This window comes from Ambystoma mexicanum, chromosome 2p (genome assembly GCF_040938575.1).
Source record: "Ambystoma mexicanum isolate Mex_15411 chromosome 2p, UKY_AmexF1_1, whole genome shotgun sequence".
Classification (NCBI taxonomy): Eukaryota; Metazoa; Chordata; class Amphibia; order Caudata; family Ambystomatidae; genus Ambystoma; species Ambystoma mexicanum.
In genome coordinates this window covers 1,421,851,889-1,421,868,072 of record NC_090923.1, presented here as the reverse complement: position 1 = coordinate 1,421,868,072, position 16,184 = coordinate 1,421,851,889, and the positions used below count along the sequence as shown (strand labels likewise).

Here is a 16,184-nt window from a genome sequence, read left to right as displayed (position 1 = left end):
GGAGGGAAGAAACAGCCTTTACACTTAAGGAGGTCTTTCAGTCAATTTGCACCCAACGAAAAGGGGAGGCCCTGTGTCCCATCATAATACCGTGGCAGGTCAGAAGAAAGACACATACTATGTGATATGATTTAGGATGGTTTATTAAAATAGGACATATATGGCCTAGGCTTCCCTATCACTATGGGTGGTCCCTATCTAAACACTATTACTAAATAAGGTGCTTGTCAGTCAGTCATGGAAGTCCAAATAATGAAGTCCCCTGTCCAAAACTACCCTAGTTGACCTTACCACTATGTAAACTAACTTAGATGTGGAGAATGACTCCCTTCTCCTTGGGATACATCTAGTATCAGTCTATAAATCAATACAGGACCCTTAAATATCCTCTTGTTACTTCTTTGATTAGTCTCTATATTTATTCAATGGAGCTTGTGAATATCCTTGCTTTAAAACGTTTTATTATGGTTTTATTACACCATTTAGCCTCTTGTTTGGGTTTCTCACTGCATTCTATGATTCACTTATGGTGTGGGCTGTCAACCCCTCTTAGAGTATTACTGTTCAACTCACTTAGGTCTATCTGACCTTGCATCTCCTGCACTGTTCGTGCCTTTTTCCAGAGTGTTATTATCAATGGCTCCTCAGTCGTAATTGTTTATCTTTTCAATCGTTTGCTCGTTCCTGTTAGTAGACTTTATGTTTACATTAAACTATTTTCCCTTCTTCCAGGGAATTGTGATCTCTGAACTGCCTCTTCCTTTGTTCAGGTCCCAATAGCTTGTTCTTTCATGTTATCAGTCTTTATCTCACATTGTTTCTGGATTAACTTCCTGTCAAAATTAGTACTGAGATGACGTGGCTCTTCGATATACTGATTCTCCTCTTGAGGCCGCCTGCTACTCCCATACTCTCTGTTACCTTCTTCTCCGACAGGGTACGTCTTCCGAAGTCAGGTTCATCAGAATCCTTTTCTCTTAGCTTTGGTTGCCAGTGCCTTTCTTTCGCTCGCATTGGCTTTCTCACGGTGTCGCCTTTCCACCTGGTTTCTCGTCTCTTCTCTGCTCCCTGGTAGCGGTTAGGAGAACGGGTCTGCTGGGACTTCACATTTGCGATGACATCGTCAAACTGGTTTCTTGGGCTGCAGCTATGCCGTCACACTGGCCTTCTGTTCACTAGACTTGAGCAAGTTCAAAACTTGTTGGTTCGCTGATCCCTGCTTTCTTCGGGTGTTGTATGGCTAAGGGAGCTCCCTGGGTCGATGTCTCAGTTCCTCTCTCTCTTTTCTCACTGTGGGTCCTAGCATCTACGTTAATCAGCATACTCATTTCAGTAGATGGGTTAACTATTTAAAGGGACATATTCCTTTTCAATTACATGAGGACATCTCTGTAGAGTTTCTTCATCCCAGTTTTGCAGTAAAACGGTTTCAGATATTTGAGAGCATCCCATGTATGCCATCATGTTTACAGGTTTATGGTGTTCCTCACAGGACCGGGAGTCCTTTTTCCCTAAACAGGGAGCCTCTCCCGGTGAGGTCCCACTTGCCTCAACCCCTATGGAGGGTATTGCGGAGCGGGCTCACCTGCCTAGCCTAACAGGGGTGAGGGTGCTGCCCCTTGGGGAGAAGGGACAAATTCCCCCAATTCATGTCAATACCCTCAGAAATTTCAAAATTTGCTTAAAATGTTTGATTATATTAAAAGCAATTGTTCCTTTTACAGTGTGTGTGTACAGGTCTGGTAACGGAAAGACACAGATTCCTAGAGGACCCCTTGAAGAACTTCAGCACCCTCGATATAGATAATCTTTGGGTAATGTTGACCAGTGGCAACAACAAACTCTGTGTCATCAGAGTATCTTTGTCCCTGAAGGCACTGAACATATGAAACTAGGGGAGGATAAAGCCTGTTTCCTTTCAAACCTGCTACGGCCATTTTCTGCTTAGACGAAAGATTAACAATTTTGGAAATTTAATTCTGGATACTTCTCTTCCTTTTGTAAAAATTGTTGTACAATTAAATCAAAATAATAAAAAATAAATAAATAAATTGGTCCTTTTTATAATTGTGGCAGACAGCAGAGCTTGTTCCTGTTTATAAATAAAGACCTAACTGTTTCCCTTGCTATTTTTACAACATCTCTTTCCTTGATGCACACAATGCAGACTTCATAAAGATTATGCACGTGTAAGGGAGGCATGGTATCACAAGTATGACACTGAAACAAAAGGTACAATTTGTAAAACCTTTACACAATATCCAGGGTTTAGAAAAACCCCTACTTGCCCTATGGCTAGGATGGAAGTAGTCTTTACCATCAAATAATAAATATAAGAGTCCTAGTTGAGTCCGTCAAATCAAAATGGCCTACACTAACAATACCTAATGCCTGCCCTATCTCTTGTACAAACAAGCGTGTAAAGGAGAATATGTATGCAAAGGAAAATCAGTGTTAGAATATAAAGAATAAATGTGGCTGAGTCAGCTCTCCTCCCCATGTTAAACAGCACAGAGTAAGGCGGTCCTCGTAGACAGGATGACAAAGTCTGGCTCAGGTTCTCAAAACAAAGGCAGTTCAAAACGTGGATCGAAGCCGCCTAGCCATCCACGTTAAAGTCTTTCTTTTCAGCTTTTAAAACACAGTTCAAGAAAAAGTTCACACCAGTCTCCCTCAGTCGAGCTCGGACCTTTCAAAACAAAATGTTCACGTAGGTCTCCCTCAGTCAGGTTCGGACCTTTCAAAGCAAAACACTGGCGTCCTTGAAACACAATGCTGCCTTCTTGTCTGGGATTTGGCCTTCTCAACATGTCTTTTGCTGCCTTTTGGAGGTAACGACCTCCTGCAGGGAACTCCTGGGGTTCTCTACCCTTTGCTCTTGTCCCTTGGTCTGTCACTCTGCTCCAGTAGGTCTGCCTTAGCCCCGGAATTTCTGCTCTTGCTCGTGTTCCACCTTGCTCAGAGTGTGTCAATATGTTCCGCCTTTTATCTGTGTGAAGAGAGCTAATTGGTATCAGATGTATGCACTTAAAGTCAAGTGCCTTACTTTGCCTGATCCGATTAGCAGGACATGTTCAATGAAATATGTAAGGGTTAGCCTCTTTACTCCCAATCACCCTCTTCCGCGGGCCACTATTTGTGTAGAAGGGGGCGAGGGAGTTGGGACATTGGATTATTCTATAAAATAGAACGGGTCATGTTTATAGGAAAGGTGGGAATACCGCGTCTCTCCATCGGTTGCCTCGCCCCCACTCCCTGAAGATCCCTCACCCAGGTGATCCTACCGCACTGGTCCACCCCAGGAACTGGATCCAAAAGCGATGGCCGTGTCGTGACCACCTGGATAACAAGTCCCAGAGGGCTATCGGGTGAGACACCCTTTGGTTTCTCACACACCCTCCCCTATGCGAGGTGGATAGGTTTGTTCTACTGTAAAGTCCTCCAGTTTGAGAGCCTTGGTGAGAACAAGGGAACTTTTTATCTAGGAGCTCTTGCATATTCATGGGGTTTCTTTTCGGTTGTGGTGGTAGGGGCTGGATGTTGACGTTAGTCCCCCGTAAATAGACCATGAATTGGGATCGAGGGGCTTTTATACAAATGACATGTTTGTGAGGGTCTGTTTCTGGCCATTCCCATACCAGAGAGGTCTGTGACTAGAAATCAGATTGCTATTGGTCTTGTGGCATAAATTCTCTGGGTGGAGTTGGAAGTTGTTAATGAAAGGTGGCTGAGGATTCTAGCTGTGATTCCCCTCTGATATCAGTGTATACGGGTACTCTGGGATATATCTCGTTTTCTCCGTTTACACAGGTATCTCTAACCATAGTCGCATTTTCTAGATCTGCTGAAGTGACCAAATCGGCGCTTATGGTTGTCTGTTTACTGCCAGAGTCAATTAATGCCTTCACCGCCTCTCTCATAGGTAATATTGGCTGAGGATGGGCATAAACATATGCTAATGGTTTCAAGGTCTTCCTCTTGTTCTTCCCATACCTCTGCTTTTAGGCATCCTATTTCCATAGTTTCCTCCATTTTTGGGAAAAGGCTGGTCCAAATGACCTGTCTCTCTACATGAGAAGCATATCAGTGGTGAAGGTTTAACTCCTCTGGTCTCTTCTCTCCTTAGTTCGTCTTTACCCATAATATTTTTTTAATTTTATTTCTACTCTTTCTTTCAGGGCCAATCTTGAGTTTTAGAGAGTCCTCCTCCTTGTTCTAATGTCTGGATTTGAGAGCGTTAGGTTGGTTTTTGATCTTTTCAGTCTTTGTTTTTATGTAAGGGTTATTCGCCACTTGTATAGCCCACAACATTTTAGACACACATTGTTCTGCCCCTTTCCAAACCCTTAGCTGGGGTAACGGCTGTATTAGGCGCATCATATTTGTACAAGCTGTTTAGGGCTCAACATGTAGCATATTGAACGTAATGATTTATCTCTATAGGATATTTCCAAACATTCATGAGCATCCTGTTGCGGATCATCAATTTTATGCTCAGTGCACCATCTGTGAAAGTGTTGTTTTAAACACATTTTGACCACTATAACTGGGAAATCTTCAATGGCCAGGATATCAATGTAGGTTATCAATTGGTTAAGCTGCCCACCTCTGTTTTAAGTTAACTTTGAATGAATACATGTGGGTTTCTAGAATGACTTAGGCTGCTGGGGAGAACAATATGACTGACACAAGTAAGTGGTCTTAACATCAAAAACAAAGTGTCCTATGTTGATGGACACCCCGTCCCTGCACACCTATAGTACTGTCTGCAAGGAAAGTCAAGAATTCAATGCTCGTAATTTACCAGAATTGTTAATAAATATTCTTAGTGAGTTAGTCTTTAAGGCAAAATGTTCAAGAAATCATAACAATTTTTAATAATACATCTTAAGGATGAAACAATTCAAACATAAAATTAGCTCTACGTGTTTCGGGAGATTCCCTTCTTCGGGAGCTGATTACGTTTTTCATATATCTTCAGCAAGTTTTAAGTAATATCTAAAGAATAAATTAGGATAGAATAATCAATATTTCTAGTTGTCAATCTTCAAACGTTCTAGAACATATGTCTACTCTTCTACGAAATCAAGTATTATTCACCTGGCTAGTTTAGGCCATGTGCGTGCTTCGGGTACGTTTTCACAAACCACAGTCCTTTTGCTATAACAAAATGATATGAGATCATGAGGATTGCCCTATTTTAGTTGATTTATAGGATTTTTTACTCAAAGGTAGTGCTTAACTAAGACTTTCTATTTCCAAAAAGAATTTTCGAAAGATTATTGTGTGAATTCCACTTTTAGTCTGGACTTCAACTCTATAGGGATAGGTATAGACAAGTGTGTTTAAAATCTTGTACCATTAAGAATTTAAAAAGACAGTATGATGCGGTCAGGCAAATTCACGTGGGTATAGATTTATATTCACGTTCCCACTTAATGATAGATGGCCCTGTTGCCCAACTTGGTCAAAATTGAAGTCTTATTAGATAGAAATCCACTGGATTCATGTGTCCCACTAATCTATTAGGAAAAAAAGTATTCGGGAAAAAAAGGGTTATCATTCTTTCATGGTTAAATCTGTGTTTTAGATGGATAAATGTATGCCCATATCAGTTAGTCTGTTTAATGAGGAGGACAATTTACCCACTGGAGTGTTGTAGTAGTGCCTCTATCCCCATCTTCTCTCCATGCGGTTTACTTGTGGTCCAAAATGGCTGCTGTTTATACCACGTCACTAGTGACGCTGTCATGTGATGACATCATTGGTGGTGAATAACAAACGTGAATACAAATCTATTTATACAGACCAATTCGAAATTGAAAACCTTATGGTCCAAATTCTAAGATATCTCTTGATTGTTGATATTTTGAGCGTTGTTCCCCCTGGGTTGTTTTGGCTGCTGCACAGGCCAAGGAGCTGGCCTGCGCATAGAGCACCGTTCCTGCAGTATATATGGGTGCAGGGAAGGTTCGGGAACAAGCGACGGTTGGAGACATAGCGTATGTCCAGGTGCTGCTCCTGGGCCTTCTCTGCCATGGGCCTGTGTTGGGGGAAGATTAGTGTCGGTCGGTAGGTTTTTTGAGGAATTGGGGGGAGGGCACTGGTGGCTGTGGTGGGCGGGTTAAAAAAACAAAATAAAAGTGGAATTATATTACCAAAGATTTTATTTTAAAGCGGTGCTGTAAATAAAGCATGTGTGCACTTACCTGAAAGGGTGAATTTTGATCACGTTGCTCCGGTGGTCTAGTCCTTCCTTCATCTCCTTTTCTGTCACTTTTGTGCTGCCGTGCCTGCTCCTGCCGGGCCGGATGTCAGCCGTTTAGATAAGGAGTGGGAAGGCGTGGCTCACGCCGCCCGGGTTCCCTCTTTATTGGGGTGGGGGGACAGGGTGTCATTTTACCGCCACCAGTTAATTGGTAGCTCGTGAGGGAACACGTCAGGCAGCCTTAGAAGGGTGGGGAGCCACCTCTGCTCGCACGCACTTATATGCAATGCAGTGCTGGTTGTGGCCACTTGGGGGCAGTGTGGTGTGCGGTCTCAGTGAGTGACACGCACAGGATTAAGCGAGAGCTGCTTGCCAGCCACGCATATCATTAAGTGAGAACTACATGTCAGCGTCGGGTAGGGTTTGGAGAAGAAGTTTATAATTAAGTGAACTTTTGAAAGGAATTTAGGTATGCAATATTGAGTACATATTGCAGGAAATAGGTTATCTCAGTCAGGAGGGAGATCGTTAGGAGCTTTCTACTTGGTGAAGGGGGCGGGGTGGCCCCTGACTACCAGAAGGGATATATAACATGATTAATAAAGAATATATATACAGCTATACTTAATAAGGTTTTTTTTTTTGGTATTTCTTACAATACATATACTATAGAAATAAGTCCTTAGCAGGGAGATCTATACAACCAGGCTCGGGAGGAAGACTATTTTGGGGTGCTGCAGGAGTCGGTGTCATTAATTGATCCGTTTTCGTTAGTGGAGCAGGATGGCAGTGCAGGATGGCAGTACAGGTTGCCAGGTCATGCGGTTTGGTGGGCGCTCAGTCATTGCGGGAGGCGCTTAGCATTATTAGCAGGGCATCAAAAGCTCAGCTTCAAGGAGCAGTGCAAGAGGTTACAGGTGGGAATGGGCTCAGGGAGGGGAGACCACAACGCAGAGCGGCTTCGGACGGGGCCCTCACAGCAGTAGTGGCTTGCAGCCCGTGAGCAGGGAGAGGGGAGGTATGGAACAAAAGGGCCAGGAAGAGTAGGATGGATATACACAGAAGGGCAACTAGGGGTAGGGGAGCAGACGGCTGTGGGTTAGGCAGTGGGCTGGGAGCTGATGGGTCGGGTGAGGGTGCTAGTGGAGAGGGAGTATGGGCGGAGGTGGGCAGGGGCTTCTCTCAGGTCAGGCATGGCCTGATCAACCTAAAGTCACCCGAGTATTACGAAGGGGATGGGGTGCATTTGTCAAAGGCTCGCATGCATCTGTTTTTCTGGAACCTGTGCACAAAACTGCTGGAACTGTGAGGGGGAGCCACAGATGGGCGTGGACCCATCAGTGGCGTGGCGGTGTGTAAACCTCCAGTGCCACTGTAAGAACTAAAAATTAGGTTGGGAAAGCGGGAGGCGTTTTCACGCCTCCCGGGATCAGCGCTCCTCTGAGGCCTAGCGGCAGGGGTGCTGGAGGTATCTAAGAGGGCTCGGCTTCCCCCGGCAGAAACGGCACTCCTCCAGCCTAGGATCCCCTGCAAGGGCAGGTGGAGCGCAGACAATGGTGGTTGGGGGAGCTTTGGCCTAGAGCAGAGGTGGTTGGAAAATGAGGGAAGCAAGGTAGAGACGAGGCAGTTGGCTGGTCGCTGCACCTGTAGAACAATTCCGCAAAGAGTGTTTTGCTTTAATGACAAGCATGTAGTGTTTTGAAGAGTGATTTGTGATAATAAACCTGCAGCCTTTTACGCCAACAAAGAAACAACTGTCTCCATCAGTCTTGGGCTAGCTCGGGGAATGCAAGGATACAGGATGGAGATATGCAAATATGTTTGGTCTATAAGTGGACAAGTGCCCAGGTTATGGCAATGACGACGGGGAGACCTCAAGGAGGTACACAGATAACGGCCATGTCCCCCTCCCTCTTTGGGTAGCGGGAGGCGGGAGGATGCCTGTGAAATCGGGCCACACGCCCGCAAAAAGAGAAGGGGCTGTGATGCCCGGGAAAAGGGCAGCAAGCCCCCGAAAATGGGAACAAAGGATAAAGGGGGGACCACAGGAAATGCCAGAGGTATAAGTAGCCACACCCGGCAAGCAGCGCCATCTGTTTGCTGCAAGGAGCCTGAACAGTTTTCCCTCCCACCCACCCTACAAAAGGAAGGAGACAGCGAGGAATGTAAGGAAGAGGGTGCCACTGTTACAGTCCCAGAACGGTGGGGCAGTTTTTAAGCGACCAGTGGCTCTGTAAGAACTACAAATGAGCTTGGGTAAGTGGGAGGTGTTTTTGCTCCTCCCGGGATCAGCGCTCCTCTGAGGTCTAGGGGCAAGGGCGCTGGAGGTACCTAAGAGGGCTTGGCTTCCCCGGCAGAAACGGCACTCCTATAGCCCAGGATCCCCTGCAAGGGTAGGTGGAGCGCAGACAATGGCGTTTGGGGAGCTTTGGCCTAGAGCAGAGTTGGATGGAAAATGAGGGAAGCAAGGTATAGATGAGGCAGTTGGCTGGTCGCCGCACCTGGAGAGCAATTCTGCAGTGTTTTGCTGTGATGACAATCATGTAGTGCTTTGAAGAGTGATTTGTGATAATAAACCTGCAGCCTTTTACAAAAACAAAGAAACAGCTGTCTCCATCAGTCTCGGGATGCCTGGGGGAATGCAAGGGTACAGGATGGAGATATGCAAATATATTTGGTGTAATAAGTGGTCAACTACCCATGAGAATAAAAGTGGCAATTTATAATGCCAAATCTGTTGCTTTTGACAATCCTTGTTTTATGAACAATGCTGTAGCTCCAGTAGAGACCTAAAGATATCTTCAGCCAGACCTAAAACTAGTGAAAATTGCCATATTTCCAGCAACGAGTTTTCGAAGCGCACGTATTTACTTAATAAGGGTGATACGTTATAACAACCTGCGTCACAAATAATCCACAAGACAGCCTCCCAGTACTGCAGAGGGAGTTGTTTACGTTCTCGAGTCACATGCTGCCCAAGACTGCAACTCCCAGAAGGCCGCTGCGAGCTCGTGGCGCTGCCTATAGCCACAGCCCTCAGCAGAGTTGCCCAACGTAGCGCCCCGGTGGTCAGGTGTACGTGAGCCGCCTCGGGTTCCTTCTCTCGGATGTGACTGTTATTCCCCGCTCTGGCAGATGGGGTGCAACGGAACACATGCTGAATAATTTGGAAGCATCCAATCTGTCAGTGCTACTACAGCTGTTTCCTGCGCATGAGGTCTAACTGCATGTTTACAGCACCAGCCAGCTACGGTAGGAGTCACCCAAGGGGGTGTGTTTGTGTGTCGACGGAGTGCGAAATACTGATTCCAATAGGCTGCTGAGCGGGATTCCAGCGAGAACTGAACAACTCAACACAATCTCTGCTGCGTAGGAGGCGTTTCAAGGAAGATGCAGGAAGGACAGTTATCTCAGGTAAGGAGCGACGGTGCTGCGTAGCGACTCTCTTGAAAACTCTACATTTGCCAATAACCGTGTTAACCCTTTGTATAAGAAGCCACAAACTAAATAATCACGCGGGGCTTTCAGTAAACATGTTTTGTTTCATAATAATATGAAACCCAACTCCCTTCCTTTGAACATCCCACAGACGGACACACGCAGGCATATGCACGCCCCCCACCCCGAAAGCTCCCCGCCCTTGGCCACAGGCACCCCGCCAGTGGAGTGTGTTGAGACCCTGAATAAACACAGGCAGAGCTGCCTGCGCGACCGCAACGAAAGGAGGAAGGGGGCGTGAGACGCATATACACGATACTATTAAGGGGGACACGTGCATCCGGGGGAGTTGTAGTTAACATATGCAACGCACTAGTGCTTTCTATCTATGAATCTGACCTACTCTTGGTTCGTTGCTTAAGTTGCTGTCCGTGGAACCCTGACAACCTGAGTTGTAAATCTGGTTTTCATAACTTGACCATATAGAGGGATGCTGCTGCGCAGATCGCTGTCTCGTCCTGTTCTCGTATCTGCTACAGCTGGGAGTGGAGGGACTATAACCACTTCCTCCTCTTCTACCCATAAGAAAACGCTGGCTGCTTCCGCCATCTGTTTTTGATGTACCCCGATACTCTTCCATTTGCACCTTGTGAATATGTGTTCCCTGCCCTGGAGCTATTTCCTCCCTTTTCGCAGGCTCGACTCCCACAGGCCATTCCCTGCACTTACGGCAGGCTCCATCTCTTTAAGCCACGCCTCCCTCCTGATTCCCCGCCCCCCCAGCGGGCTCTTGGCTCCACCTCTCTCCAGTCATTATAGAGCACCAGTGAAACGCGAGTGGTTGTCATCCAAAGAATCTTTCAAACAAAATGGACAACGCAAATACTTTTTGTGTTTTTAAAAAGTTTTCTTTGTGCAGTGTTGCAGATGGAAAACATTTTCCCTGGGAACCGCAGCATCAGTGGTGGTCTAGTAGTGCTTAAATTGTAAAAAAAAAAAAAAAAAGTGCCGGGGCGCAAATATTTTCTGACACGCCTATGACATGCCAGGCTGGACAGCTCCCCGCCCACTGTTGCCACCACCCATGGCTGCTCCCCATGCTGTCAACATATATGGGGTTAAAGTTGCAACTCCCACTTTCTTAATGTGGTTGGTTGATGGATGCACTATGGCAGCTGTGTGATTTACAAATACCAATCAACAGATATGATATTTTATTTCTATCGGCTCGTACACAAAGTGTTACACTTACAATTACATACTCGTATCTTGGCTTGAGATTTTTTTTTTTACATGTGTCTTTAAACACAATCATCATTTACGTTTTCCTCTGATTCTATACGTGTTTATTATGTGACTGGCAGTTAAAATAATAAAGTTGCTGAAACACCAGAATCAAACTGAGTCAGAGACAATAAGTGCCGGGGCTCAGAAATAAGTGCCGGGGCTCAGAAATAAGTGCCGGGGCTGAGCCCTGGCAAATGCCCCCACAAATTAAACACTCGGGTGTGGTGAGTGAGGGGTCATCTTGTTCAGGTTTCAGTTTACGCAGTGACCACCATACATTCTCCAACCTGGAAACATATTTACAATTGAGGTGCCAAAAATGTTGAATAAATAAATATTCTTTTTTTAATGTATGTGTATTTGAAGCTGGGAAGCACAGCATTATTTATTTGTTTATTTATTTTGCATTTTTAAAGCGCTCACAGCCCACAGATATTCCAGGTAATCTTCACAGTAAGATCCTAGTTCAACATTTCCAGTTTATTGACCTTCCCAGTTTGCCATTGCTAGTAAGCTTGACAATCCCAGTACGCTTCCAGTTGGGAATTTCTGGTGAGCTCCCATTTAACACAACCACAGCGCAATCGACTATACATTTTCAAATTAGCCTACAAAATAACAGACCGCAAGCTACCACTGGAGACATTTTGAGGTGCTACTCCAATAAAAAACAAAAATCACAAAACATACCTCTAAGCCTCAATGAACATAACGGCAGACAATGCGATGAGGATACAGACCCTTCACACTGATGGAAGCTTTCAAATCCATGGGACAAAATTATTACATGAGAAGAGGTGACAACAACTTTGCTGTTGGCACCTAAAAAAATAATTGCACTTTCTTCAGTTGACCGCTGGACCTGATCCCGAAGTAGCAGTGAGGCCATGCTGGGGACTGCTGCTGGATGCTGCGCTGCTTACTACCAATTCGTCCCACGGCAGAGCTCTGTACATGACCAAAGGAAACCTGTTTCAGGTAATTCCTCTCCTTGAGCTGGCCGGAACAGTTAGTTCACTTGCCACTGCAGGTTCTTGTATACTCCCTTGAACCTGCTGGACAGAAAGACCTGTGAGCCCATAGTGGGAGACCCACCCTCCTCCCTTCCGAAGACTTATAGCAATTTTTATAAAGCCTCCAGGGGCTGTCCCCACCCATGATTCGTTAGGCATGACTTACAGCACATTTTTCCTTGGAGGGGTATCCTTTGTTCTTCCTGCAGTTCCAAAGTCTTGAGCAGAGTCTGAGAGACCTGCGCCAAATGATCAACTTTGTTTTCTCCATGCTTCTGTGCTTGATGCCTCAACATCAGAGTCACACCATGCAGAGATCTTGTAACCTTGTTTCCCTTCTGTATCCTGCCGACTCAGAGGGTCTGCATGTGTTCTTCTTCACCAGATCGTTAAGTCTGACCATTGGAAAGCCCACACAAAACCAACCCTGGCACCTGAGTGCTGTGTCTCTTATCAATGGCTTCCAGTTGCCCGGCTGACAGGTCTGGGGCCTTCTTCCTCCTAATACATCACTGTTGGTAATCTCTTGTATTTGGGGGTGGGTGGTTTCGCGTAAAGACCATCTTCCCAAGTACCCCCCACTGTGACATGCCAGCTTCATTCTTCAATTGAAATGTGCTGTATTCCTTCTCCAAAAAGGCCTTTTGGTACCGAAACTGAATTAAGGCTTCCTTTCAAGGGTCCTCGTCCATCATCACAAGCTTCCAGTTGTCACTTTGCAGCTCCTTGTCCCTCACCACCCGCCTCTTTCACTGCCCATTGTCACAATCACTGTTCACTGCTCTGCTTGCCCCATTCACTGTTCGGACTGCGCAAGTCACTGATCACACTGCCATATTCACTGATTTAGATGCACAATTCACTGCCCCTCAATACCTTATTCTAAGCTCACTACTCCACTCAATGATCCGACTCCTTCTTTTGCATCTCAGCTGACCTCTTGTCCTGCTCAGCCTATTCCATTCTCTGAGCCTTACCTCATTTCGAGCTTCTTTTCTCAATGCCCTGCACCAAACAAGGCAAGGCTTTATTCAGTAGGGCTAGCCTCCTAAATCATAAGCCGGGCATCTGCACATGGTGAGGCTTTAGACAGCAGAACATTCCTCCTAAATTGCATATACCATAGTAAAAATGGTCAGAACAATCGCGCTAAATCAGATGCGCTGCATTGTACATGGTCAGAAAGTTCCTCCTAGTTATTTCTGTTTTATTGAACTGAATTTTCTTTTTCAGGCCTTTCCTTTCACCGGTTTCCGTTATAAAGTAGAATTATTTTCCTGTGTCTGGGCAAGTACAATTAAAATCCCCTGTAATAATATATTAACCAACACCCCTTCTTCCATCCACCATGATATCATAGCATTTAGGTTATTAACAATGTTTTCTTCTTGTTCAATTTGGGGGTTACAATATATTAACAATTATTGTGAAGTAAGGGCAGATGAGATCTTACTAGAGTTGTTGGTGACTAATAAATCAATTCGTATCTATAGCTGCATACAAATGTCTGCAAACTTCACCTGCACCATTCCACATATGGTATAATTGAACACATGAAATAGTTTTGCACTTTCAAGATACAAAGGAAATACTGTTATCCTACTTTAATGCATTTACTTAAAGAAACCTATGTTTCAAATAACTGTGTTCATAGAACCCATAGGCTATTTCTTAATCATTCATCTTAATTAAAAACATGTCAGAAACCAGTTTCAAACTCGTTGAGCAGCAGCGTGTTACAAATCACTAATCTCCATAAAGATAACTCAACATTCAATGTCAAAGTCATGCATTTGCTTAGATTATCCCTGTTTTAGAGACAACAAAAAATGTAGTTTTACATTGGTCCACTTGCTTGAAATGTCCTCCATTATTTTATAAAAAATCCATGATTATAACATTATTTTCTTTGTATCTTAAAGAGCAAAAGCATTTCCTTTCTTCAATGATACTGTATCAACAATTAACAGATCATTATTTTTGTTTCCATCAGGCCGTGGCATTTTCACTACTGAACTATTTACAAGTTTGTTCGGTTGCTACTCTACTTTTGCCGCCATAAATGTCATGTTGTATGATAAGATTGATAGACTATCGTTTGCATTCTTCACCCTGCATGGCATCTTTTCATCTCGGGTCCAAGTTACAAATGTGTTAGGTTGACTGTTCCCTTCTTGTCAGACAGCCCTGGTTTTCTGAAAGCATTAATAGTTTAATTATTAAATGAAATTACATGTCTCCCACGCTTAGACAGCTTGGACATATGTGGCGGGCTGAAAGTGAATTTGTTTTTTTTAACCAAAAAAGGGCCAGATTACATTTTTATTACCATAAATGTCCTACTTTACAAAAAAGGTGAATGACCCGATTGGTATTTTAAGATCAAAAATACATGTTAATTAATTTCTGTGTAACATTGAAATAACCACTCTTTCATATTTGTCTATCAGCAATAATCATCAAAATGGAAAACACGTTTTGCTTCCTTATATCTATGGGAAAAGACCACAATTGAATATGAATTTAGATACTGTAAGGAAGGCATGGTATCGAGTAGTAGACACAGACACAATGGATACAAGTTTCCGAAACCTTTATTTAATATTTTACTTGGGTTGGTAGAATTCCTAACTGGCCCTAACTCTAGAATGGGAGTAGTCTCCACCATTAAACAAATAACAAACACGTCCAAGTCAGTCTAGTCAAAATAAAAAGGCCTATACTAAGAAACCTAACCTTGCCCTTCTTCTCAAAATGACAAATGTGTTAAGGGAATGCAAAAGGAAAATAGTGTCTCAAAAGAAATGTCAAAATGGCTTCATTAACAACTCCCTTCCCCACGTTCAGCCTCACGGGGTCTAGAGAGTTTCTTTAAAAAAAAGGATAGGTTGATGGCACAGTTCTATCAGTCTTGCACACTTTGGCTTACTGATACAATTTCAACAGTTCAATCTTGGGCTTCAAACTTCTGACAGTTCAATCACTTCCTTAGGCTTGTCATCAATACTCTGTTCACATTCACTTACTCAATTTCTGCACAGGCTTCCCTTTGCCATGCTCAAGCCTGTCTCTCTTTCGTGGGGGTTCCCTTCCCCACATTTTGTCTTAGGTATCTTTTCCCTGTCGAAGACTTTAGAAACTGCAATGATTTTACATAGACCTCTGCATGACCACTTCGACCTCTCTTTCAACAATTTTTCAATTCACAATCTTCCTCATCTTCTACACAAATGCTTCTTGGTACTTTCCTTTTTCACCAATACCTCTTGGTACTTGTAGTTTTTATTACCAATACCTCTTGGTACTTGTAGTTCTTATTTTGCCCTCTTGGCCTTTTCCCACAGTTAATATACTTTGCCCTCTTGGCATATACAGAGTTCACATATATCACTTTCCTCTTATTTAACTTTATATCCTTAGGTTCCCGCTATATCTTTCAACTCTCATAACATTTTGCAGATACTTTCGAATGTGCGACTTTTCCTCGCAGGACCACTCTGTTACTTTGTATCCTTTTCCTTTCCTTTTACAATTCAACACTTGTCCTTTCCATTTATGTTTTACCGGCACACGCGAACCTTCAACTTTCAGATTATAATTACTTTTGCTTTTAACACAAACCTGACTTGTGTTGCCCTCGATAACTCACTGGTCGTGTTAATTGGTTTTCTTTCATCTTATTAGTGCATCAGTTAAGACCGCTACCAACTCCTCCTCTGCTCCTCCCCAACTCTGCCAGTCACCCAAGCGGGTCGGAGGCCGCTTTCTGGCAACTTGAAGGTTTCTTTCCTCCGCTCACTCGGTTTCGGTCTCGGAGTGCTCACGGCTTCCTGAAAGTGTGGAATTCTCACCTGGCTTTCTCTCGATCCTTGCAACTGCCGATCAGCCTGTTGGCCTTCCAACTTACACAGCCTGGTTTGCATCAGCCCCGAAAGAGCGGTTCCTTCTCGTACCCAGCCTCGCTCAGTTTGCGCCTGTGCGCGCCACCATTCATCCTCACAGGGAGAGTTAACGTGTGGCAGGTGTGCATTGTTAGGAGTACGTGCCTGACTCTGCCTAGCCTCATTACAGGGACAGGGCCAATGCAAGTCAGTGGAGGAAATCTTTCTGTCCTCATTCCTCACCTTCCTCTGCTCAGTACTTTTGTCAACATAAAGTGGGGAGGAATTATGGGAGCTGTAGTTTTCCATAAAATAAACTGGGATAGGGGTTCGATGGGTTGTGGAAAAAGGGGGATA

At 44.3% G+C, this 16,184-nt stretch overlaps 2 protein-coding genes across 3 annotated transcripts in view; one reads left to right on the top strand and one right to left on the bottom strand.

Moving 5' to 3' along the window:
- The window catches only part of LOC138567574 (zinc finger protein 250-like), a 312,546-nt gene extending 306,107 nt beyond the window's left edge, over positions 1-6,439 (bottom strand). For both annotated transcript variants that reach the window (XM_069645935.1, XM_069645937.1), the window contains exon 1: positions 6,210-6,439. The gene's annotated coding sequence lies outside the window, so the exon portion shown is untranslated. The remainder of the gene's footprint in view (positions 1-6,209) is intronic.
- A 2,761-nt stretch (positions 6,440-9,200) lies between these two features.
- The window catches only part of LOC138567573 (uncharacterized), a 119,596-nt gene continuing 112,612 nt past the window's right edge, over positions 9,201-16,184 (top strand). The window contains exon 1 of the mRNA XM_069645930.1: positions 9,201-9,622. Within this exon, the coding sequence (XP_069502031.1) occupies positions 9,599-9,622 (24 nt within the window). The 5' untranslated portion in view covers positions 9,201-9,598. The remainder of the gene's footprint in view (positions 9,623-16,184) is intronic.